The sequence below is a fragment of the Phocoena phocoena genome, chromosome 3 (assembly GCF_963924675.1).
Source record: "Phocoena phocoena chromosome 3, mPhoPho1.1, whole genome shotgun sequence".
NCBI classification, from domain to species: Eukaryota; Metazoa; Chordata; class Mammalia; order Artiodactyla; family Phocoenidae; genus Phocoena; species Phocoena phocoena.
In genome coordinates, this window is record NC_089221.1 from 42,634,195 (window position 1) to 42,660,588 (window position 26,394).

General features: G+C 39.3%; 1 protein-coding gene across 1 annotated transcript in view; it reads right to left on the reverse strand.

Annotated features, from left to right (window-relative positions):
* CDC20B (cell division cycle 20B) overlaps positions 1 to 26,394 on the reverse strand; it is a 63,090-nt gene that overhangs the window by 16,528 nt on the left and 20,168 nt on the right. Inside the window, exons 3-8 of the mRNA XM_065874439.1 lie at positions 20,954 to 21,173; positions 16,858 to 16,988; positions 13,548 to 13,641; positions 6,524 to 6,640; positions 2,132 to 2,328; positions 956 to 1,050 (exon numbers count right to left, since the gene is read on the reverse strand). Of these exons, the coding sequence (XP_065730511.1) occupies positions 956 to 1,050; positions 2,132 to 2,328; positions 6,524 to 6,640; positions 13,548 to 13,641; positions 16,858 to 16,988; positions 20,954 to 21,173 (854 nt within the window). The remainder of the gene's footprint in view (positions 1 to 955; positions 1,051 to 2,131; positions 2,329 to 6,523; positions 6,641 to 13,547; positions 13,642 to 16,857; positions 16,989 to 20,953; positions 21,174 to 26,394) is intronic.

The following is a 26,394-nucleotide window of genomic DNA, read 5'->3' on the forward strand; positions in this document are numbered from 1 at the left end:
AGATTGTAAAAGGAACTCGAGTATAGAATTGACCAGAGTACAACAACTTCACAGGGTAAATATTTAGGTTTATATAAGAGCAATTTGCTTAAGTAGTTTTAAGTCTGGCCTATAATCACAAGGTATTAAAATATCAAATTTACATCTGTGCTACTTAAAGAAATTGTAAAAGGCTTCAAATTTTATTTAAATTTAAATCTACTTTAAGAAATACAGTATGAAGATGAATGACTGTTATTAAATACGTATTTAGACCAATTATGTAGGCTCACAGGGACAAGTCGCTTAACGTTCCTGGTCAAAAAGAAGCAGTTAGATGACTAAATCAGTAGTTCTCAAAAGTGATAAAGTGTCAGCATCACTTGGGAAATTAGAAATGCATATTATCAGCACACCTCAGACCTACTGAATCAGAAATTCCCAGAGTGAGAGCAGCAACCTGGGTTTTGAGGAGTCCTCCAGGGATTCTGACACACTCTCAAGTCTGAGAATCACTGAACTGGTTAATCTATGAGGTTCCTTCCAGCTCTAACCTCTGTGGGTCTGTGAATTGGAAATGTGCCCCCCAGAAAGCTTAACATATTCCAAATTAGTGATACTGATATCAATAAATACCCATTTCAAAAACATATCCCTCTAGTAGGTATTACTTGGTACAGAGAAACTTTTTGCTTAAACAGAGTTTTACATTTTATCTGAACAATCTAATGAATCCTGAACGTCACATCTCAGTATGAGTACATGCTTTAGGCACAGAGCCACCATGGTACATGTGGCCACTGGACCTCTTATAGCACCAGGCCTGAATACCTGACAGGTAGAATCATAACTGTTACTAATCATGTCTGCTTTGTTTTACTTTGGTTTTGGTTTTAAATATTGTAGTTCTGTTCACTCAGCACCCATAGTCAATTGGTGATGCAAATATAATTGGTTCCAGTAAGACACTGCTCACCTGCTAAGGATGTAGTTATTCCAGCTTAGAGCCCCAACTACTGACAAATGACCAAGCATATTTCTCTGTCGCTTTTTAGTGACCACATCCCACAACTGAAAAAAATGAACAAGCACGGTTATGTAGCATTTTCACAACCCACGGTCTTCTCAAAGGCCTGATAGCCAACTAGTGTTGATATAGCCAGTCCTTATGCTAAGTGAAAGTTCGGCACCTCTAACCCTAGTCAGCAGTTTTCAATGCTGTCTGCATATTAGGATCATTGAGGGAGCAGGCTATGCGTGCTAGCCATTCTGATTTAATGGTGGGAGTAAGAGCCTGGGGATATGGCATTTATTTTAAAGTTCTCCAGGTGAAGTCAATGGGCTGCAAAGGGTTGAGAATCACTATGACACTTCCAGTTCCTTCAAACTGTGGGAATTCCAAACCTGGAAATTCACCTATAGTTATCAACAAATAAAATTTGAGTGCCTAGACACTTTGTAAAGTCAGGAATTCTATTTACTGCTAAGAGACTCCTTTTCTGCCAGCTATCAATGATATTCTGACCCATATTAGGAATGAGAACTTTGGCATAAGAAGAAATCATGACATAACCCTCATAGTATCCAGTATCATTACAGAGATGAGAAAACAGTACAGCCATCTGTGACCCTCCAAAGTCATTGAACACCTGAGCGATATTGTTTACACTATTGCTAATAAACAACAATAACAATAATGGTACATGAGAAATTAGATAGATTGATGGAAACTTGGTAAGCTCCTATTTCAGAGAGCCTATTAGAAAAAAAATTCACTCATTTTAAGTAACTCTACTCCTGATCATGGCTTAAGGTGAGAAAGGAAGACTGGAAGGTTGTTTTCTTCTCTCCAAAGTCCTAAAACTGGGGATCTCCTAAGTCCAACTTTAGTCCGACAGAAAGAACGGGGGCGAAAAAAGGAAATGTGACCGAAAGAAAGCTTGTGTGAGAAAACTAAGCAGAGTATCCCTACATCCTCATTAAACACCATTCAGAAAAGACCCAAAATGGTATATCCTCTTACTCCTCATAGCTTCAAGTACCACATCTACTATAGTTTCTTTATTTTATAATAAGCTGTTATTAAAAGTCAATCTTAGTTATCTGGCAACTATACAGAACACATTATGAGAAACAAAAAGCTGACCAGTACTTGCACTTCTCCCTCGCTGGTGCCAACTGCCAGGCAGGTTCCCTCTTTTGTCCAGGACACAGAAGATATATAGTTACAAGTGACACTTAAGTCTATATTTTCAATCCTATTGTGATTATCCCCGTTCCAGATGTATACAGAAGATCCAAGGGCTATAGCAACAAGATTTTGCAAATTCCAGTCTAGGATATTCAGATCTATAAGAAAAGCATTTCAAATTAGGGTGATTATACAGCCAAATAAAAATATTTTCAAATAACTTTATTTATAGGTAGAGGAGAAAGATTGATAACTTCCTTATGGTTGGCTGGAAAACAGAATCATGGATCCAAGCAGACCATGAGAAGTTCAAAAATGAAAGCTGGAATAGAATCTTGTATCAAGATACACAGTGTAATAAGCAATAACACTTACCATTTATGCTCTTATATACTTATTTAGAGGCATTTAGAAAACTTGGCAGTTTCATCTACCATTATAAATATAAATGGATTTCATCTAACAGATCATTAAAATTTAAAAGCATGTAATTCTTATGGAGACATCCTCAGACCTAGAATATACATATGGGAGATGACACCATCATTGCTAATCAAAAGGCAACCCAATTACAGTATATCTAGAAGAGGTGATCTCTGGCTTATTTATGATATCTAGAAGTTCTTAGTAGTATTCTCTATCTTACTCTATAAAAATCATATGACTGCTCAGAGAAACCATATTTGTATGACCACATATTAAACTGTACCCTATCTTATTTCTTGTAAGACAGAAACTCCTATCCTGATTGACACATATCAGTACAAAATTATGAAGCAAACCAGTTTCACTAGAGCAGTCTAATCCCCTATAACTCATCCTTCCCACTGATGCAAACTACAAACTCTGAACAAAATTCAAAAAACAAATACCTGAGAACTCTGGAAAATCAGCAAAAGCAGGTAAACCAAGTAAGGGAGTGAAAACTTGGAGAAGCAACCTGCTCAGGGGTGAGTTTTCCATTTTTTTCTTCACACGGCTTTACCCTGAGGGTGGGCCCCAATCATGGAGTAACACCAGCAGCTCAAACTCTGACAGAAAGCCCACCATGTCGCTAGTCAAAGAAACCAGAGAAAGGAGCCTGAAATGGCCAAAGTGTGAGGAGAAAGCCTGGGAGGGATAGGAGGGGAGCCACAGAAAGGCATCCTCTAATTGTGAGTGTATAAACCCACACACATCTCAGCCTAACCCCAAATCGTGTAAGTGCAGGAAAAACTCAAATTATTCAATCTAAAGAACATGGAGGAAATGTAAAATAGATAGCTAGTGGGAAGCAGTCGCATAGCACAGGGAGATCAGCTCGGTGCTTTGTGACCAGCTAGAAGGGTGGGATAGGGAGGGTGGGAGGGAGGGAGATGCAAGAGGGAAGAGATATGGGGATATATGTATATGTATAACTGATTCACTTTGTTATAAAGCAGAAACTAACACACCATTGTAAAGCAGTTATACTCCAATAAAAACATTTTAAAAATAAATTAATTAAATAAAATAAAAAATAAAGAACATGGAGGGGAAAAAATGTTAAAGAAATGGACAGAACCTCAGGGATTTGTGGGATAATATCCACAGATCTAGCATATGTGTAATTGGAGTCAGGTCTTGGAAGCAAGAGAGCAAGGTTTCAAATGAGTTCTCACCAGAAACCATAGAGGCCAGAAGTCAGTGGAACATCTTTATAGTGCTGAAAAAATATATCTGACAACCCGGAATTCTACATCAAGCAAAAATATTATGATAAGGGTAAGAGAAGTCTTTACCAACAGACCTGATCTGCAAGAAATACTAACAGAAGCTTTTGACTGAAAGGAAATTATATGAGGGAAATTTGGATCTTCAGGAATGAAGGAGAATGTTGTAATTGGTAAATATTTGGGTAAATATAAAGGACAATTTTTTCTCTCTTAAAATATTTAAAACACAAATGCGTATGGCTCTTTAAAGTAAAATTTAAAGATGGTGGAGTTTTCAATGCATGTAGATTTAAAACATAGACAACTAAAGTAACTCTCCCAAAAAAGTTGGGGGCTGGGGAGACACATGTGACTGCAAGATTTTTACATATTGTGTGAAATATGCAACAGTAATTCTAAGTAGACTGAGAAAGTTTAGATTGCATTGCAATCCCTAGAGCTACAACTAAAAACATAATACAAGGAGATATAGCCAGAGAGCCAATAGATCAACTAAAATAGAATAGAAGTCAAAAAGAAAAGATGTCCAAGGAATGAGACTTGGTGCATTCCAAAATTTAGGAGGCAGAGAGATAGAAGAGGAAGAGAAACCAGCAAAAAAACACTAAGAAAGAGTGAACAGAAAGTTAGGAGGCAAACCAAGACAGTGCGATATCAAGCAGGAGGAAATGACCAACTGTCTCCAATGTGGCTGATAGAGTTAAGTAAATGAGCTCCAAGAAGTGACTGCTGGATTTAGAAATGAAGAGTTTTGGGTGATGTTTGGAAGGGCAGTTTCAATGGAATGGTGAGATTTAAGAGCTGACTAAAGTGGATTCAAAGACAATGGGGAGAGAAATAAGAAATTGTGAATATAGACATCTTTTGATAAGTTTTGCTGTCAAAGGGAGGAGACAAAAGGGGTTATGGCCTGAAGGGGAAGTAGGCACAAAAGGTTTTTGTTTGCTTTTTTTTAACATGAGTGTTGTGCTTTTTAAACATCTCTTGAAATGAATTCTTCAATTTTTATTAGTCATGGCAATAAATTCTCTTAGAGGTATAGGAGGAGAGTGGTAGGAGAACTGCTCCCTTTAATGATTTTGCTTTTTCCCGCTCATTCCTCTCTGTGAATGCTCCTGAGAAGCAGACCTCTTCCCTCTGCTCCTTTCTCCCTCACCAGGAGAGCTCACCAGGGCTCTCAACTTCAATCATACTCATCTGACCTACACTCTAGCCTTTCCCCTCTTTCAACTACAAACCTCATTTCTAATAAACTGCCAGAAACTCTTGTATATCTCACTGTCTCCTCAAGTGTAATATTGCAAGAATAATCTTCCCTCCTCACATGACTTCTCCTGCTAACTTGTCTTCTCAGTGACACCATCCTTCCCCTGCTTCAAAACGTGGAATAATCTTAAACTTGTCCCTCTTCCCATATAGTTTTCCTCATGGAAAGAAAACAGTCCCTTACTTTTTGGTAGCTCTCCTGCTAATTGCATTCTGCATACTCTGCCATGAGTTTTCCTTTGATATTTCTCCTAGTTGAGAATTCCCACAACAAATCTAAAAATCTACATCAGGATTTGAAATATATCCATAATCTGCAACCACCTCCTATTCACTAGTCCCCAGTGTATCCTCTTCATTGCCATTAATTACCATGAATTACCAACATCCTGCCTTTGTTCATGCTGCTAACACCACTGAAGATGCTCTATCTTCTCTCTTCCACTCCTCCAAGTCCTACTCATCTTTTAAGATCCATCTCAAGTCTGAATGTCTCCACAAAACCTTTCTGAACAAATCCAAAGATCAGCAAACTACTTATAGTCCTTATAACTCCTTAAACCCCACAATTTATTATTTATACTCTACATTGGCATGTTGGTAGCAGGTCAATGTGGGTTAGTCCCATCTTCCCAACTAGATCACAAGCTAGTGACATAAGAAGAAGCTAGAGACAAAGAGCCAATGTAGTTATTTGACAAGATTTATCCATGTTTAAAATATAAGCAAAAAGAATGGATATATGTATATGTATAACAGATTCACTTTGCTCTACACCTGAAACTAACACAACATTGTAAATCAACTATATTCCAATAAAAAAAATTTTAATAAAAAATAGAAGTTGTGAGTGTAGATAAATAAATAATATATAAGAATAAGAACAGGCCACCATTTATACACTTCATTCTTTTTTTTTAACATCTTTATTGGAGTATAGTTGCTTTACAATGGCTTGTTAGTTTCTGCTTTATAACTCAGTTATACATATACATATATTCCCATATCTCTTCCCTCTTGCGTCTCCCTCCCTCCCACCCTCCCTATCCCACCCCTCTAGGTGGTCACAAACCACCTAGCTGATCTCCCTGTGCTATGCGGCTACTTCCCACTAGCTATCTATTTTATGTTTGGTAGTATACACTTCATTCTAATACAGTAAAACATAATGTGTAGTTCTTATGCCTCACCAAGACCAACAATACCCATTCCTGAACATGAAAATTCCACAATGAAAAAACCACTATATTAACCATATTTGGATGGTACACCATTTAAGCATGAGGCACAAGGCCATCTGGTTCTTCCAGAATAAAATTTCAAGTTTATGCCAGAGCACAGAATACATTTTTTCATTTCAACTTTTCAATTCATGATCTAAGCAATAACTTACAATAGTCATTTCGAAGAGCGGTAAGATGAATCTTCACCTCTGGTTGGAGTATGGAATAGTTTATATCACTGAACCTTTGAATGTGGAAGTATTCATCTCTGACTCCATCACTGCAGCCTACAAGAAATGAACAGTTCTACACTATAATCCTGAAAACAAAATCTTTATCTTTGCAGGTATTAAGAGATAAGTGGGTGATAAAGTGGTCATCATGATAAAATTGAATTATAAGTTGCGGGGGGAGGAAAGGAAGAAAAAGACTTCAGTATTAATTTAAACAATTTTTTAAAAAATATTCAATGACATTTTCTAATAAAAAGCACATGAATACCAGGCCTAAATGTAATGACAGATTTTGTGGGGAGCACACAGAGACACTACATCATGCTTTGAATATTTATTCTGTCACTTGAGATTTTAAAACCAAAGTAATGTTCACATATCCATGCATCTATAACATCAACAATTATCTAATAGACCTAAGCCCTACTCTGAGTCTTTGTCAATAAGATTGTTGAGTCATTGATTTTGGCTCTTTCTCTCACTGTTTCTGTACCAGAGCACACAGAGTTACTTTTGGCTAGTGTTACCCATGACTATCTGAATTCAAGGTTCTATCCTGTGCTCAGTTTTACTTCTCAACAAATGACCCCACTAAGCCTAAACCACAAGCCACTGTCTTTTCATCTTTCCAACCACTTGGCTTGTAATCAAACTGAGAATGACATGATCAGCAGGAAATGAGCCCCACCCAGGTAACTTGTGGTGCTATGACCACGTGGTTTCTAACAAAAGAATGAGAGCTTCACAATGCTATACCAAGAAGCCAGATTGTTACTCATAGTTGCAACGTTAGCTATGAAAACCTGCAGTTGTGGGCAGAACTACAAGGTACTAGAAATACATACTCAAGCACTGCTGATAAAGGTTCAAAAAAAAATCAAGTACAAACTTCCAGTTACAAAATAAATGTCATGAGAATTTAACGTACAGCATGTACAGCATCTTTGAAAGTTGCTTAAAAAGTAGATCTTAAAAGTTCTCAACACAAGAAAAAAATTCTGTAACTCTATCTGATGACAGTTGTAAAGTAGACTTATTGTGGTGATCATTTTGCAATATATACAAATATATCATTACATTGCACACCTGAAGCTAACATAATGTTCTATATTAAAAAAAAAAAAAGCAATACCCAAAGAATCAACAAAAAACTCCTGGAACTAATGAGTGATTATAGAAAGATATAAGATTAATATACAAAAGTCAACTGCTTTCTTATATACCAGCAATAAGCAACTGGAATTTAAAATTAAAAGCACAATACCATTTATATAAGTACCTCAAAAATGAAAAACTTAGGTATAAATCTAACAAAATATGTACAAGATCTATACGAGGAAAACTACAAAACTCTAATCAAAGAAAAGCTAAATAAATGAAGACATATTCCAGGTACATGGATAAAAAGACTCAGTATCATTAACATGTTAGCTCTTTCCACCTTGATTTATAGATTCAGTGCTATACAAGTTAAAATCCCAACAAGGTATTTTGTGGACACTGACAAGCTGATTTTAAAGCGTATATGCAGAAAAGTCAACACAATATTGAAGAAGAACCAAGTTGAAGGACCTACACTATCTGACTTTAAGACTCACTAAAGGGCTTCTCTGGTGGCGCAGTGGTTGAGAGTCTGCCTGCTGATGCGGGGGACACGGGTTCGTGCCCTGGTCCGGGAGGATCCCACATGCCGTGGAGGCTGCAGAGCCTGTGCTCCGCAGCAGGAGAGGCCGCAGCAGTGAGAGGCCCGTGTACCGCAAAAAAAAAAAAAAAAAAAGACTCACTAAAAAGCTACAGTAATCAAGACAGTGTAGTACTGGCAAAAGAACAGACAAATAGATCAACAGAATAGAGATCCAGAAATAGAGCCCCACAAATACAGTCAACAGATCTTTGACAAAGGAGCAAAGGCAGTACAATGGAGAAAAGTTAGTTTTTTCAACAAATGATGTTGAAACAACTGGACATCCACACGCAATCTGGGAAAAAAAAATAATCAAATCACTTTGCTGTACACCTGAAACTAACACAATGTTGTAAATCAACTATACTTCAATTTTAAAAAATGCATCTAAACACAGACCTTATACCCTTCTCAAAAATTAACTCACAATGGATTGTAGACCTAAAAGTAAAACACAAAGCTATAAAACTCCTAGAAAATAACACAGGAGAAAATCTAGATGTCCTTGGTTTTGGCAGTGACTTTTTTTTTTTTTTTTTTTTTTGGCCACACCACACAGCTTACAGGATCTTAGTTCCCCAACCAGGGATTGAACCCGGGCCCATGGCAGTGAAAGCACCGAGTCCTAATTCACTGGACCGCCAGGGAATTCCCTGGCAGTGACTTTTTAAATACAACACCAAAAGCATGATCCATGAAAGAAATCACTGATATGCTGGACTTCATTAAAATTAGAAACTTCTGCTCTGCAAAAGACGTATCTAAAGAATGAGAAGATAAACCACAGACTGAGAAAAAATATTTGCAAAAGACATATGTGATAAAGGACTGTTATCCAAAACATACAAAGAAACACTTAAACCTCAACAATAAGAAAACAAAAAACTCAATTTAAAAATGGGCAAAAGATCTGGACACCTCACCAAAGAAGATGGCAAATAAGCATAAGAAAATGTGTTCAACATCATATTTCATTAGAGCATTGCAAGTTAAAACAATAATGAGACACCACTGTACATCTGTTAGAATGGCCAAAATCCAAAACACTGACAAACACCAAATTCTGGCAAGGATGTGGAGCAACAGGAGCTTTCATTCATTGCTGGTGGGAATGCAAAATGGTACAGCCACTTTGGAAGACAGTTTGGAGGTTTCATATGAAACTAAATATGCTCTTATCATACAATCCAGAAAACGCACTCCTTGGTATTTACCCAAGTGAGTAGAAAGCTTATGTCCACAGAGAAACCTTCACACAGATGTTTATAGCAGCTTTATTCGTAATTGCCAAAACTTGGAAGCAACCAAGATGTCTTTGAATAGGTGAATGGATAAATAAACTGTGGTACATCCAGACAATAGAATATCATTTAGCGCTAAAAAGAAATGAGATATGAAGCCATGAGAAGACATGGAGGACACTTAAACGCATATTACTAAATGAAAGAAGCCAATCTGAAAAGGCTACACTGTATGATTCCAACTAAATGACATTCTAGGAAAGGCAAAACTATGGATACAGGGTTAGAGGAGGAGGGAGAGATGAATACGTGAAGTACAAAGGATTTTTAGAACAGTGAAACTACTCTACGTGCTGTTATAACGGTGGCTACGTGTCATTACACATTGTCAAAATCCATAGAATACACAACACCAAGAGTGAACCCTAATGTAAACTATAGACTTTGGGCGATAACAGTGTGTCAATGTACGTTCATTGATGATAACAAATGTACTATTCTAGTGTGGGATGTTGGTAGTGGGGGAAGTTGTGCATGTGTTGGGGCAGGGTTATAGGAGCACTCTCTGTATTTTCTGTTCAATTTTGCTGTGAACTCAAAAATTCTCTAAAAAATAGGATGGATGGATGGATAGATTGTAGACAGATAGATAAATACATAGATACATAGAGATAGATAGATCTCCTATGATAACAAAATAATACAGGTACATTCTTTCTGCCTTTATAGAATATACAATTTCCATTCTACATCAAATCTTCAGCATGTTACAGAAACACAAACTTGTTGCTGATCAGATCAGAAGAAATGGGAGAGCTAAGGTAAGACGTGTCCCCAGATATTTTATTTTGCTTTTAAGAAATTATAACTCTAAGAATAAAGAAGTAAACGATAAGTTTCACTCATTCATCCAACTGTACATTCCCAAACCTCCCAAAAGAATATTCACCAGGCCTTAAACTTTTTGCGCCTATTTTTATGCATCTAACTCTGTTTTTGTCCCTTTTATACGGCTGGGAAACAGGCATGAAAAATACACATGCACAAAGTTATCTTCTCCCAGAAGGAAATTTAACAGGCAAGATTCCTTGGCATTTATGAGTTGAACCACTAGTTCTCTTAAGTTTCTCTCACAGAGCTACGCTCCTAATCAATTATTTTCCAACCATGATAACAATCTCATGAATGACACAAAGACTTCCAAGATGGAAAGGGGAAGTAGGAAGGAGAACACATGGGTGGCAGGGTAAATTTGACTTTGGGAGCACTGAATGCAGCATGGAAGGAGGACCTTCTAGAAACTGTCACAGTAGCAATATCTCCCCACTGCATGGCTGCAGAGTCGCCCTGATGCACACATGACATTACCACCCAAAGATTTCTACCAGCTTTGGCCCCGATAGGTATACTTACAAGTCACAGGAGGTGCCTACTGTGAGGTTTCAGAGTCTTAGCAAATATGGGTGAGGCATGAAGAAATACTTTATATGCACAGCACCTGGATAAAATTTGTCCCAGTGATCCACTTGCCTAAGAGTAATTACCTGGCTTATGTGGAATCTGTTTCACACTTTAAATCCCCTTAAAAGAATTAAGAACAGAGCCCTTCATAGAACACTCCTTTCAATTAGACTCTGCTTCCAACAGCCAACCCCTTCAAATCTTCCTCAGTGCTGCCACCAAAGTCATCTCTGCTTTAGCAGAGAAACAGACTTGCAAGTCAAGTCAGAAGAATGGCCACATAAGTGTATTTCCTCTGCCTCCTATTTTCGACCTCACTAGAATGACAGCAGATGACTTTTTTAAGGTGTGTGAAGATATAAGAACAAAGAGTATGGGAGTGAAATAGCAGTAAGAAGACATTACAGTAATTTTCTGCAAAATTGATAAAGGTTTGATAGCTGACCAGGAGGAACATAAGAAATGACCCTCAAGTGCCTATAGAGGGGCCATGGTGAAGAGAAGCAAGCTGATTTGTCTTGCAGAAACCCCACAAGGGGTCAGGGCTCAGAGGCACAGGGAAGGTTTAGAATGAGATGAGTTTGGTTATAAGACTGTCAAGTTCACACACACACAAACACCCTGTACATACACACACGTGCACATGTCAAAAGAAAACAGATGTTTACTCCCTGAATAAACTAAAAACATGACAGCCTCTTAACTCAAGAGCACCAGCAAAAACAGAGTGAAAATTGTCATAGTGAATTTGGCAGGTCACAGGTCTTTACCTTAGTGCTATTTCCAGAACACCACACATTTCAGGAAGCTTCACTGAAGCTTTCTTCACTCTGAAAGAGGGAAACCAAAACTACTGTGGGAGGAGCTAAGCAAAGAAAGATAATTCAGGAAGAAGAGCAATCCTTCCAAAACTGTATGTGAAATTTTTTCAGAGAAATAAGAGAAAATAGTATATACATGAAGCATGAACAGGATGCTGGAAAGAGAGAAAGAGAGAAGGAAGGAAGGGAGGAAGGAAGGGAGGGAGGAAGGGAGGGAGGAAGGGAGGGAGGGAGGAAGGGAGGAAGGGAGGGAGGGAGGAAGGGAGGGAAGGAGAGAAGAAGGAAGGAAGGAAGGAAGGGAGGAAGGGAGGAAGGGAGGGAGGGAGGGAGGAAGGGAGGGAGGGAGGGAGGGAGGGAGGAAGGGGTATAGGGGAGAGAGAGAGAAAGAGAGGCCTGACAGTGTCTAAGAAACTTTAAAATTAAAACTAGGATAGCCAAAATAAAAACTTTAATCTCAAGGCTAGTGGACAGAATGAGGTAACCACCTACAAAGTAGAAGAAAAAGTGAGATGAAAAATAGAATAGAAAAAAATAAGAGAACTAATCCAGAAGGACCAACAATTATGGTCAACATTTCAGAAAGAAAGAAAAAAGAAACAAAGGTGAAGAAATTACTAAAGAATATTTCAAGAAACTTTCCAAGAATTAAAAGACACAGGTCTCCAAGACTGAAAAGATCTACCAGTGGGCTTGTCAGTTATAATGAGGTTTTTTTTTTTTTTATTCTGCACGAAGCTTTATCATCATGAAATTTTAAAACACTAATGATAAGAGATTTTTCTGTGTGCATTCAGAGAGAAAAAGCAGGTGGCATACAAAGGACAGGAAGTCACAACATCATATAACTTCTCAGCAGCAACAGTGAATGCCAGAAAACAATAAAGCAATATCTTTTTTCACAAAATTCTGAGCGAAACTATAATCTGTAGCCAGCCAAACTATGAATCAAGTGTAAAAGTAGGGTAAGCACACTTTCAGACCAGCAAACCCAGAAGGAGCACAACGTGGCTGCCCGGAAATAGAGGATCTAACATCAGAGAAGAGAAGTCCCAGAATCACAGCTGTGGGACTGGCCAAGACAGCAGCGTGTTCAGCAGGCTCTGGGTAGGAGGCCACCAAGGAAAACAAGAACTGATGTGGGTGGGTACGTGGAAAATATTATTGATGGCTGTGGAACAAAACATGGGAGCATTTAGGGAAAACAGTCATAATTTCACAGGTATCTAATAAATGAAAATATAAAGCAAGTTTTTAAGTCTAGAAAAAAAAGGTTATACTAGAAAAGAGGCATAGTTATAGTACACTATTTGGCTTGACAGGAAATAATAGTTTTATAGTAATATGATGTAAACGTTAAATACTAATTTTACTCTTTAAAAGTGTAATATAAATAGACTGAGGGAGATGAATGAAACAGGAGGAGAGCTAAGTTCTTACTATGCTAGAAAGTTGTGATAAAGTCAAAAATTGTAAAAAAAAAAAAAAAAAGCAGTTTACAAACATTATTTAGAACATAGATGTAAATAGCAGGGGGTATAGCTGGAAGAGCTAAGGGTGGTTGCCTCTGGGAAATAGGAAGTGTTGGTAGGGATGGTTAAGACAGAGGATCACAAGAATTATCTACATTTTACAATTATGTTGAGTTTGTTCTAACAAATATAAAAATAAAATATTTTAAGATAAAGAAGAAATGAAGGAGGCAGGGAGAGAGGAGGGTAGGAAAGAAGGACAAACAGAAAATCTTTGGCCCCTACCTTTCCGAATGCATTGGGATTGCTCGCAGAGCTGCATTTTCCCATTAACCTGCTGAGCCACTTTCTGGGTCGATAATAGCTGGTTTAAGCATTTCTGAAAACAGACACAAAGAGATTACTTATTCAGAAACATATGTGTACATATCAGATGTGTTGCATGGTATAGAATTAAAGCTGCTAATTCACTACAAAATTCAAAGGCTACACATTACTGAAACCAAAACTAGAATAATTGCCATTATTTATTAGCTAACCACTGTGTAATAAACACAGTGCTGAACGTTTTACTGCTATATTATTTCTTATCTCCCCAACAACTCCAGAGGGAGGGTATCACTCAGCTACAATAAAATCCTCTTTTATTCTTCGGGCCTAAAAATCCTTTTAGCCCACAAACCAACCATATGCCAGTGACATCATCAAAGCCTGCAAGAACTGAAATGTCGTATTTCTAGTACTCTCTGAAATTAAAAGACCTCCTCAAAACAATAAAGTTGAGGGCTTCCCTGATGGTGCAGTGGTTGAGAGTCTGCCCGCTGATGCAGGGGACACGGGTTCGTGCCCCGGTCCGGGAAGATCCCACGTGCCGCGGAGCAGCTGGGCCCGTTAGCCATGGCCGCTGAGCCTGTGCGTCCGGAGCCTGTGCTCCACAACGGGAGAGACCACAACAGTGAGAGGCCCGCGTACCGAAAAAAAATAAATAAATAAAAATAAACAATAAAGTTGAGTATTAGTAAGAATGCTTTCCCTAAGAAAGATTTATTTCAAGGGGTGCCTCTCAGCATTCAACCCAGAGATGGTCTCTCAGTCTGTTACTGAGATTTTCTCCGGACCTCAATTTTCCTCATCTGTAATATGTTAGAATTAAACTTCTTATCTTAAAGGTCCTTTTCCACTAACACCTTTACCCATGAGAACTGGGAATATCAAGTCAGAGACAGCTTAAGTAAATTGCCTAAATTTCCATGAGCACAAAACTCTGATTGCTATCTCTCTGGGCCAGTATATAAAGAGCACTCCTGATGTTCTTACTTCCAACTCCAATCAAAAACAGATGGGCAAATTAGTAAAAAGGGAAAGAAAAGTACTTATTCTAGAAATACAATAGAAAATAGTTAAAACAGAGAAGATTCTCTTTTATCTCTTTCACAACAATACATTTAATCACTGGATCACCATAATTCAGACAGAAGTCTCTCTGCTGAGCATAATTTTGATATTTTGGGTTTCTTCCCAGATATTGTATCACATAATAGGCATTGCCAGTCAATGAATCATGGATTTTTAGGTATTCAAAGTAAAACAATTAATTATAAAGCAGGGCTTCACAACTTCAGAACTATTGGCAGGTAATGCATTATTGTGGTCTACTAGATATCTATCCCTGGTTGTGATAATCAAAAATGTCTTCAGGGCTTCCCTGGTGGCGCAGTGGTTAAGAGTCCGCCTGCTGATGCAGGGGACACGGGTTCGTGCCCCGGTCCGGGAAGATCCCATGTGCCGTCGAGCGGCTGGGCCCGTGAGCCATGGCCGCTGAGCCTGCACGTCCGGAGCCTGTGCTCCGCAACGGGAGAGGCCACAACAGTGAGAGGCCCACGTACCGCAAAAAAAAAAAGATGTTTTCAGACTTTGTCAAATGTCCCCTGGGGAGCAAAGTAGCCCCCGTTTGAGAAGCAGTGGTATAAAATAACATTCCTACAATGACCTGCTGGTCAATAGCTCAATGTAACTCTTCACAGATTCACTTCTTCAGAATCCCATAGTTACCTCAAAGCTGACCAAGGCATTGCCCAGACAGTGTGCTTCTGCTCAGTATACCCGGGGATACTCTTCCCTAGGTGAGAGCCACTTATTATTGGGTTGGCCAAGAAGTTCATTCGGGTTTTCCTGTAAGATCTTATGGAAAAACCCAAACGAACTTTTGGGCTAACCCAATACTTTAATGAGCAACTTGGCATAGAGCCGATTGGATATGAGAATTCTGAAATCTCTAGAGTTAGGCAGGCCTCATTGCGGAAACACCCCCCAGGTGATCTCTAAGGACTACATGAAGACACACGTTTACTGTCGAAGTAAAAGACTTCACTTTATATCTGCACCGTTCTTGCTGATGCTTGACTTCCAATTAGTCGTGACAACAAATGCTCTACATAAAGCAGTAAAAAGGCTTCCATTATTCCCTGCCCAGGTTCTTCAGTGATGCTGGGATGATGTTCTGCCTGGATAACAATTGTTATAACAATAGTAACTTGCCAACACCATTGTGACCCCACAGACAGAGCCACCAACTTTGCTGCCACGAGTTACCAGACAGCACAAGGGGAAGGAAAAGGGAAGTCGTGATGGCCAGGGCAGTAAAAACTCCAAACAGCACTAGAGGGTGGAAAGGACAGGTGTGTTAATAGCCGGGCCTGGGCATGAGCTCAACAGCGCCCATAGTTACCTCAATAGAACCCCTTGGCCATCCACCCACCCCAAACCCTTACCCAACAATAAGCACCCAGCAAAAGACCTGCTCTAATAACATTTGTTTCCAACTGCATATGAGCTCAAATAATTAAAATTTACATTCACAATATTTTATTGTTCCTCCAGCAAGATGTATATGCCAAACACAGGAAGCACACACTCAATGAGTAGCTTTGCCTAAATTGAGAATTTATGACATTCCTAGTTCAAAGTTTTCTAAATGAAACATTGATTTCTTCAGAGGTTCTTCATGCGATTTGATAAACCTAAAAACATGCTACTGATGTTTAATGTGCACAAAGGATTTAGGGCAGACTCCTATGATCTTAAAACCATAATAAATAAGATACTTAAAGGAATTAAATTAACTTAGTAGAGAAACTAAAAAACAACAAAGACATAAGGGAAATATTTAAAAGACCATCTTATAGACGAAGAGTCAAACTGATCCTGAGACACCCCAAAGGGCAGACCAAGTCACCACATACTTCCCAAATAGTTGGGAAATGATCGTACAAGAGACCTTTGGGCTGAGAGGAAACATACCATAGTATGTATAATTTTATTCTATTTTTAGTCTTTACCTTGTTGATGGTTAGTCTCATTTTCACTTTTTTGACTGATGCTAATTAAACACTTTTTTGTGTATTTGCCAGGTATTCTATTTCTTTTTGGAAATGCCTCTTTTCATGTCCCTCACAGACTCATTTTTTTCTATTAGGAACCCATCATTTTCTTATTGATTTGTCATAGCAGCTAAGCCAGCTCTTACCTCACATTTGGGACTCAGTTGTCTGAGCTTCTCAAGATGTGAGATCTTCAGTTTTCCCTCTTTACCTACCTGGCCTTTTGAGGCAACAGTTTTCCTCTTGCCTCCATCCAGTGCATGAGGTGCCTTGCAAAAATGGAGAGCAGAGCTATTTGTTTCAAAACTTCCTTTGTTGGGGGTCTTCAGTGGCTCTTTGTAGGATCCTGCCAGAAAAACATTTAGCTTTGAATTTGGTCTTTAAAACAATATAATCTTTTAAACCTTTGGTTGGAGGTCAGCCCTTGGCATGTACCATAGAACAGAACGTGAAGATACAGGCCCTGGTCTCTGCAAAATCCTGGGTGGGGTGGGGTGGAGAGGGCGGCACAGGGCCTATGCAGAGCACTGGGTTCATATGTGAACGCTGGGTAAGAAAGTGCCTCAATGGCTTCCAAAACCAGGAGGAAATGCTAAGATTAAAGACCTGACCCCAACAGCAGCAGCAGCAGAAATGCTTTATGTCTGCCTGGAAAGTACACATTTGCAGATTTGAAGAATGGATACAAACAGTTCAATAGCTTAAAATGATGGAGCGAAGCGTACCTGGTTTGCCCAGGTTGTGATCATCCTGCCAGGAAATCACTATGGGATGCTTGCCTTCCAATCATTGATGTTCACTACATGATCATAAGCAAATCACTTTGCCTCTCCCTCTTCCTACTGCACAAAGATGTAAAGCTAGTTTGAGATGACCTTAGTAAAATACTTCCTAAGTTACAGTCATGGAAGAGTCAATGTTATTTGCATTGTTATTGTCCATTTCTATTCTCTTCTCACAGCTGAGAAGGCCCTTTACCATACTTAACTGCACTGAAAACTTTGACAAGTCATCTTCTAAAGCTAAATATCTGCTATATCACTTGTTCATCAGCGGAACCAAGGGACCACTAGATTAAGTAACTTGGCCTTTTGCGATATGACAATCCCTTCTTCATTTGGACAAATGTGTGCTAGATAAACTGTCACTAATGTTCCTAGAGCCCAACACCTCAATTTCTGGGCCATCCAAAGTCTAAGAGGAAGGATGAATCCAAAATCTAATTTCAAGGAGGAAAGAGGGATGAAAACATGAAATGTTCTGCAAAGTTTTATTTTTTTTAAAGGCTTTTTTATTTTAATGTATTTTATTTATTTATTTATTTTTGGCTGTGCTGGGTCTTCGTTGCTGCACGTGGGCTTTCTCTAGTTGTGGCAAGGGGGGGTTACTCTTCATTGCGGTGCACGGACTTCTCATTGCAGTGGCTTCCCTTGCTGTGGAGCACGGGCTCTAGGCGCGTGGGCTTCAGTAGTTGCAGCACACAGGCTCAGTACTTGTGGCTTGCGGGCTCAGTAGTTGTGGAGCACAGGCTTAGTTGCCCCGCGGCATGTGGGATCTTCCTGGACCAGGGATTGAACCCGTGTCCCCTGCATTGGCAGGCGGATTCTCAACCACTGTGCCACCAGGGAAGCCCCTTCTGCAACGTTTCAGATCTTACTCTTTGTCTTGCAAAATTATGCATCCTTGTTTGGTCCTATTTGTAGACAAGTAAAGAGGAGAAGAAGCCGTCTCTCTGAACCTCAAATGAGAAATAAAACGTTACAGTTGGATGCTAGTACTGACAATCACCCCAGTTATCAACAAAGAGGTTAGGTCCACCAGCCTAAGGAATCCAGGACCTCTCAGGTTTTGTTCACAGAGCATGACTGCAAATGAACCTCTCTGCAAACATCCCTTTTAGGATGGGAGGGTCTTCAGTGTTCACCCTTCTGGAACAAAAAGAAAGAAACCCCACCAGCAAAACACTGAGAAACCAATGTTTCTGATTAATATGCAGTATTAACTTAATAGAAAATGAAATATACTTTCTTGTAAAATTATTTTGACTGATAATCTCTCTTATAATTCTGAATTTCTCATGCAATGCTTTATTTGAAAATAATTAATTAAGGAACTATGAAGGAAAAGGGAGCCCTTAATTTTAGCCAGAAATTCCTCTGATACAATTAGCATTAAAATCACCCCTCAATTAAAACATCTTTCAGAAGATAGCCATAAGAATGACCTTTCTTACAACCCTTTATCTCCTACTGTTTCAATCAGCAATTTTCTGTGTTGATACTTACTATTACAGGAAAATTTCATTGGTTTAAAAATGATTTGAGGCCTTTCTCACCTCTGAGATGGCCCACACTCTGTCTGTGGAGTGTGTTTCTCTCTAAATAAATCCACTTCTTACCTATCAAAAAAAAAAAAATGATTTGCGCTCCCTCTCCATCTGCAGGACTATGGTGCCTCACTGTGTCTAATGTCATTGAGAAAAGAGTGGCAGTAAGTTACCATTTGTCTTAAACATGCTGATAAGACAATGAATTACATTGCCTAGGATTTTAAAAAGGAAGAACAGAAATTAAATCACTAAGTGTCAAGTTTTGCTTCTGAAGGATGGGAATAAAAAAGGTTGTGCTCCTATTGGTGGGAATGTAAATTCATGCAGTCACTATGGAAAACAGTATGGAGGTTCCTCAGAAACATAAAAATAGAACTACCAGCAATGATCCAGCAATTCCACTTCTGGGTATTTATCCACAGGAAATGAAAATAGCATCTTGAAGAGATATCCACAGTAGCCAAGACATGGAAACAACCTAAGTGTTCATCAACGGATGGACAAAGAAAATGGAATACAAAAACATACAATGAAATATTATTCAGCCAAGAGAAAGAAGGAAATCCTGCCATTTTCAACAACATGGATAGACCCTGAAGGCATTATGCTAAGTGAAATAGTCAGACAGAGAAAGACAAATACTGTACGACATCACTTATACCTGGAGTCTAAAAATGCCGTACTCAGAGAAAGAGAGAGTAGAATGGTGGTTGCCAGGGGCTAGCGGGTGGGGAAAATGGGGAGGTATCTGTCAAGGGGCACAAATTTCCCATTAGAAAATGAATAAACTCTGGGGATCTAATGTATAACATGATGATTATTGTTAACAATACTGTATTATACACTTGAAAACTGTTAAGAGAATAGATCTTAAATGTTCTCACCACAAAAAAATGGTAATTATGTGACGTGATGGCAATGTTAACTAACTCTATTGTGGTAATCATTTTGCAATACATAAGTGCATTGTGTCATCATGTCATATACCTTAAACCCACACAGTATTATATGTCAATTATTTCTCAACTGGGACTTCCCTGGTGGTCCAGTGGGTGAGACTCAGCACTCCCAATGCAGGGTCCCGGGTTTGATCCCTGGTCCGGGAACTAGATCCTGCATGCATGCCACAACTAAGAGTCCACATGCCACAACCCATGCCACAACAAAGACCCAGCACAGCCAAAATAAATAAATCTCAATAAAGCTGGGAAAATTTTTTTAAAGTTGTGCTAATGAGACATATTTTAGAAGGAGAGCTTGTGTTTCAAAGCTTTGACAGGTTAATCCTGGATCCCTGCCCACCAGATCATAGCTTTGCTGCCCATTCCCCATCTCTGTCCCAGACAGGCATTAGACTGTCCCACTCTCATCTTTCCTTCTCTTTGCTTCCCTCTTCCCTCTTTCCCTCTCTTCTTGTTTCCCTCTACTCCCTTCATCTCTTCTCTTCTTTCTTCTTCTTATTCCTCCTCTCTCTCTCTCTGTCTCCTCTGTACTCTCCATGTCTCTCCTCTTCCTTCCTTTTCTTTCTCTTCCACTCATCCTCTCCTGTTTTCATCTTTTTCTTCTCCTATTTCATACCTAATTATTTCATTACTAATACATCTTTTTCCTGACTGTTGTAGACAAGGAATCTTACCAGAGTCATCAAAAACTCTATACTTCACAAAACATAAGAGAAACATATTTGTGTGTATACATATGTATGTATACACATATTTATACATACTTAAAGTCTTTACAAAAGCAATAATCTACCAATGCAAATCTCAGAGACACACTTAAAATACAACATACTTTCTTCTGGTTTTGTTTCAGGCCTCCCCTTCCCCCTGGCCCTGGAAATTTCTTATTCAAAGGGAGAAAAAGAGAAAAGCAGTTGACTAAATGTGACATCAGATATTTCTGTAAGACAAAGATTCTCTCAGGAATACATCTTTTTTTTAAGATTTCAAAACTGGCCTGTGGCATTTTTATTACCTCACCTGGAATCAAGGTCTCTTTCTCAGGAGTTATCTTCAGCACAGTTTCTGGGAGGTCAGCTGTTGAATGCTCTCCCCCAAAGGAATGGGCTGCCACATCCCTGGTTTGGCTTTGCCGCCATCTTGTGGTAATTGGGCTACTGGCAACAGGAACTTCAGCCGATAGCCTCTTCGCAAAGTTGCTCTTGAAGTTAGAGTATGTTGGATTAACTGCATCAAATACCTATTTAACAACAGATACATGATTTATAGTAGCCTCAATGATACAAAAGTTAAAATTCCTTAAAAGAGAATTATAAACAACTCACCTAGTACATTTTATATATGTATGTATATATATATCACACTTAGAGCCTCTGCTCAAGGGTCTGAAGACATACCAAAGCAGTTTCAGGAGTAATTATGTTTACACTTATTACTATTACATACAAATATAAAATATTAAGTTGAATAACACTATATACTGATCATAGAAGATGTTAATATAAAATCATAAAATTTCATAAAAGCATAAAATATCATAAAGTCTGGAAATAAATAGCAATTTTCTAGTCCAATCCCATTTTTCAGATGGGAAAACTGAGGCCTAACTTGCTCAACTTCTGTCTATCCCCTGTGAGAAACACCAAGAGTTTGGTATTTACAGATCCTTTAGTGGTGAGCCATGCCATGTAGTTATGTGAAATTAAAATGCAAATGACAAACTGAAAATGAATTATTTTTTAACAAAATGACAGGCATGTTAGGTTAATATCTTTGTATAAAGGGCTCTTATAGAAATTTAGACAAGTTTATCATCCCAAGAGAAAAGTGAGCATGGGACATAAAAAGACAATACATTAAAGAGATATAAATACCCCAAATATATTCAAGCTCATTAATAATCAAAAATGCAAATTTAAAACAATAATGAGATGTTAGCAATGATTTTTTAAATGACAATTCCCAATGTTGAAGGTTCTAGAAACAAACACTGGCATACAGTGCTGGTGGGATGTCAATTAGTATCTGGAAAGGACAATTTGGCAATGTGTATCAAAAACCCTCAAATATGTGCCTAATCTGTACTGACCCAGCAATGTCACCTCTAAGAATTTAAGGAAGAAATCAAAGATTCCAGCATCTATTGATTTCTTACCACGTACAAACCCATATGTTAATGGCTTTATGCACATTCATATTTAATCCTCTGAAACACTTGGTGAAGCAGGTCTGTTACTTATTCCCATTTTACAATGAAGAAACTGAGATTTAGAAGTTAAGTGAATTGCCTAAGACCACACTAGGAGTAAATGGAGATGCTATACCCTAAACTCATCTGCCTGACTCCACAGTCCATGCTTTCAACTGAGAACGTGAGGGTGGGTACTGGAGTATATATGTAAGGGCAAAAAGATGAGAGGGACTCAGTGTTTACCAATGGAGAATTGACTAGGTTATGTGGCATCCATAAAAGGGAATACTCTGCAGCCATTAGAAATTAGGGAAATGAAATCAAAACCACAATGAAGCACCACTTCATACCCACTAAGATGGCTATAGTCAACCAGTCGACCTAACTATAACAACTACTGGTGAGGATGTGGAGAAATTAGAAGCTCTGTACATTGCTTGTGAGAATGCAAAATGGTGCAGCTGCTGTGGAAAAAGTTTGGCAGTTCCTCAAAAATTTAAACCTCGGGCTTCCCTGGTGGCGCAGTGGTTGAGAGTCCGCCTGCCGATGCAGGGGACACGGGTTCGTGCCCCGGTCCAGGAAGATCTCACATGCCGCAGAGCAGCTGGGCCCGTGAGCCATGGCCGCTGAGCCTGCGCGTCCGGAGCCTGTGCTCCGCAACGGGAGAGGCCACAACAGTGAGAGGCCCGCGTACCGCAAAAAAAAAAAAAAAAAATTTAAACCTCGAATTACCATATGACCAGCAATTCAACTCTTAGGTATATACTCCAAAGAAATAAAAACAGGTACTCAACTACAGGTACACAGATGTTCACAGCAGCATTATTTATAATAGCCAGAGGTGGAAATGGATAAACAAATTGAGGGGGAATGTATGTGTGCAATGGAGTATATATATGCCTGTATAACAATATGTATATGAATATTACTCAGCTATAAAAAGGAATGAAGTACTAATAAAATGCTATAATGTGGATAAACCTTGAAAATATTATGAAAAGTAAAAGAAGCAGATGCAAAAAAAGTCACATATTGTATAATTCCATGTATATGAAATATCAGAATAGGTAACTCCATAGAGACAGAACACAGATCAGTAGTTTCTAGGGATTGGGGGAAGGAGAGAATGGGGAGAAACTGCCTAATGGGTACGGAGTCTTTTTTTTTTTTTTTGAGTCTTCTTTTGGGATGATGAAAATATTGTGGAATGAGATAGAGGTGGTGGTTGTACAACACTGTGAATGTACTAAAGGCCGTTGAATTTTTCACTTGAAAATGTTTAATTTTATGTTTAATTTCATGTTTTTTAATTTTTATGATTTCACCTCAAATTAAAAATCTTTAAAGATAGGATTAAATTCAATAAAACACAAAAATGCTTATACTATACTACCAAGTGAAAAATGGACACCATAAAAGAGTATTCCCATGTGGTCTTACTTCCTATCTATAAATGAAAGATAGGAAGGAAATATGCCAGAACATTAAGGCAGTGAATATTGGTTTTGTTTGGGTTTTTTTTTTTGCGGTACGCGGGCCTCCCGCTGTTGTGGCCTCTCCCGTTGCGGAGGAACAGGCTCCGGACGCGCAGGCTCAGCGGCCATGGCTCACGGGCGCACGGGCGCAGCCGCTCCGCGGCATGTGGGATCCTCCCGAACCGGGAAGCCCCTGTTTGGGTTTTTTAGTAAGTGTGTGTAAGGTGATCACCTGGTCGCCTGCAGCCACTCCAGCTGATGGGTGGAGATCTCTCCCCTACTGCTGCTCTGTTTTCCTCCAGAAACTGCACCAAAAAGGGCACCTTCTCCACAAAAAGAGAAATCAGGAGCCCGAGGCCTTTGCTGTTGTGAACAGTGTTGTCTGGGGTCAATTTTTTTGCCTTTCGATTGTTCTAACCTTGTTCTTGTTTTTGAGTAGGAACAGGAAAAGCTGAAAAGCGGCAAAGATAGAGCCCTGGAAACGTAAATCTGGCGTCTCATCCTCAGAAGCCCAGACAAGGGAGCAGCAGGGAAGGAGCTGGCAGAAGTGGGCCTGGAGGGAGAAATGTGGCCCACTCAGACTTTCATCTCCTACTTCTTGGTTTCTCTCAGACAAGGAAACCACAGATCCAGCTCAAAGACTGGAGAGGCTCAGCCCCAGTCAGAAGGAGACTGGGTGGTGGGAATCTGTCTCTGATTGGCATGCTCGTGTTTCAGCAAGAAAGATAGAGGGGTACGTTGTCCCATGTTTTAACAGAAGTTATAAATTGAGACTTTTCCTATCAATTTCCCTACTTTTCAAAGTTTTCAAGTGATTCAAAAATTTTAAAACGCGTGGGATTAAGCAAAGCATGTCTGTGGGCCCCATTCAGGCGGTGGGCTGGGCTAGGTCTGCAACCTCTGCAAACACCAGCAAAGCAGCCCTCACCCTTCTAGGCAGCAAGAAAGGGAGCAGCCACCATATTTGAAGATATATTTAACTTGCAACAAACATGATACTCTTGATCAAGGTTTTCCTGGAGTCCCAAATTTAAATATACATTTAAAAACAAAATAATCCTGAGTTTAAAAGAGGGAAAATAAAGAATTTGATATGGCAGCTAAGAAAAATGATTTAAAAATTTCACACTGAACTGACAATGAGCCATGTTTCTCTGGCTTGTCCACTGTCACTCTCTCCATACGGTTTCCCCACCTGGGATGCTCTTCAGCAGTTCTCTAGCCCACCCTCATGGCTGGGGTCAGCCACCAACTCCTTCAGGAAAGTGTCTCTGACATTCCTTTCCTCCCCATTCTAAACTGGGTTGGGCAGCCCGTGGTGGGCTATATCATTGTGATGGTCAATATTATGCATCAACTTGATTGAGCTAAGAGATGCCCAGATAGCTCATAAAATGTAATTTCTGGATGTGTCTGTGAGGGTGTTTCTGGAAGCATTTGATTCTGTAGACTGAGTAAAGAGATCCACGTTCACAAATATGGGTGGGCACCATCCAAACCACCAGGACCCCAAATGGAACAAAAAGGCAAAGGAAGGGCAAATTCTCTCCCTTTGTGAACTGAGACATCCATCTTTTCCTGGCCTCAGACATCAGAGCTCCTGGTCCACAGATCTTCAGACTCCTTAACTTACAACAGCAGCCGAGAACTGGGATTCTCAGGCCTTTGGACTTGGACTGAATCATACCACCAGCTTTCCTGGTTCTCTGGCTTGCAAATGGCAGGGTTGTGTGATTTAGCTTCCATAACCTCATGAGCCTCTTATCTATATCTATATCTATACCTATAACTATATCTCTGTCTATATCTATATATCCTATTCATTCTGTTTCTCTAGAGAAATCCTAATACAATAATGGCCCTGTAAGATATCCATATCCTAATCCCTAGAACCTATGAATGTTACTTTCTACGGCAAAGGGCTTTCGCAGATGTGTTTAAGCTAAGAATCTTGAGATGGGGAGAACATCTTGGATTATCTGGGTAACCCCTAAATGAAATAACATGTTCTTCTAGAAGGAGGCAGAGGGAGATTTGACTACACACAGAGGAGGAGAAGGAAATGTGACCACAGAGACAGAGACTGGGGTAATGCACAACCAAGAAATGCTGGTTCACCAGAAACGGGAAAAGGCAAGGAATGGCTTCTCCCCTAAAGCCTCCCCTGCTGATTTCTTGCCTTATGCCAGGGAAACTGATTTTGGACCTCTAACCTCCATAACTGTAAGAGAATAAATGTGTCCTGTTTTAAGCCTCCAAATTTGTGGTAATTTGTTACATCAGTCATTGGACGCTAATACACAGCACTCCTGTGCTTCTATAGCTCACTATGTGTGCTTCCAATAGAGCCTTGTCACATTTTATTAATAATAACAGCATTTATCAAGCACTCAATAAGTGCCAAGCACTGAGATAAATGTATTAGAGGGTTTTTATTTAAACTTCATCACAACCCTATGAGATAGGTACAATTATATCCCCCATTCTCCAGAGTCGGAAAGTGAAGGTTAATAGGTTTGAACAAGGATAACTTGAGAAAAGATATAGCGCTGATAAGTAGCGGATCCAGGATTCAGACCACTGTACACAATAGTACACAACATTGCCTTTATGAATGGCAGCCCCTGGAGCATGCAGTGCACAACCTCAAAACCAACCAGGGTAACCCAAGGTTTAAACTCACAAAGTGATTCAGTCCCTATGCTTTTAGCACCTCTGTTCATGCTGTAGTCTCAATGTTTGTGTCCCTCCTCCCCCCACAAAAAAATCATGTTGAAATCCTAACCCTTAAAGGT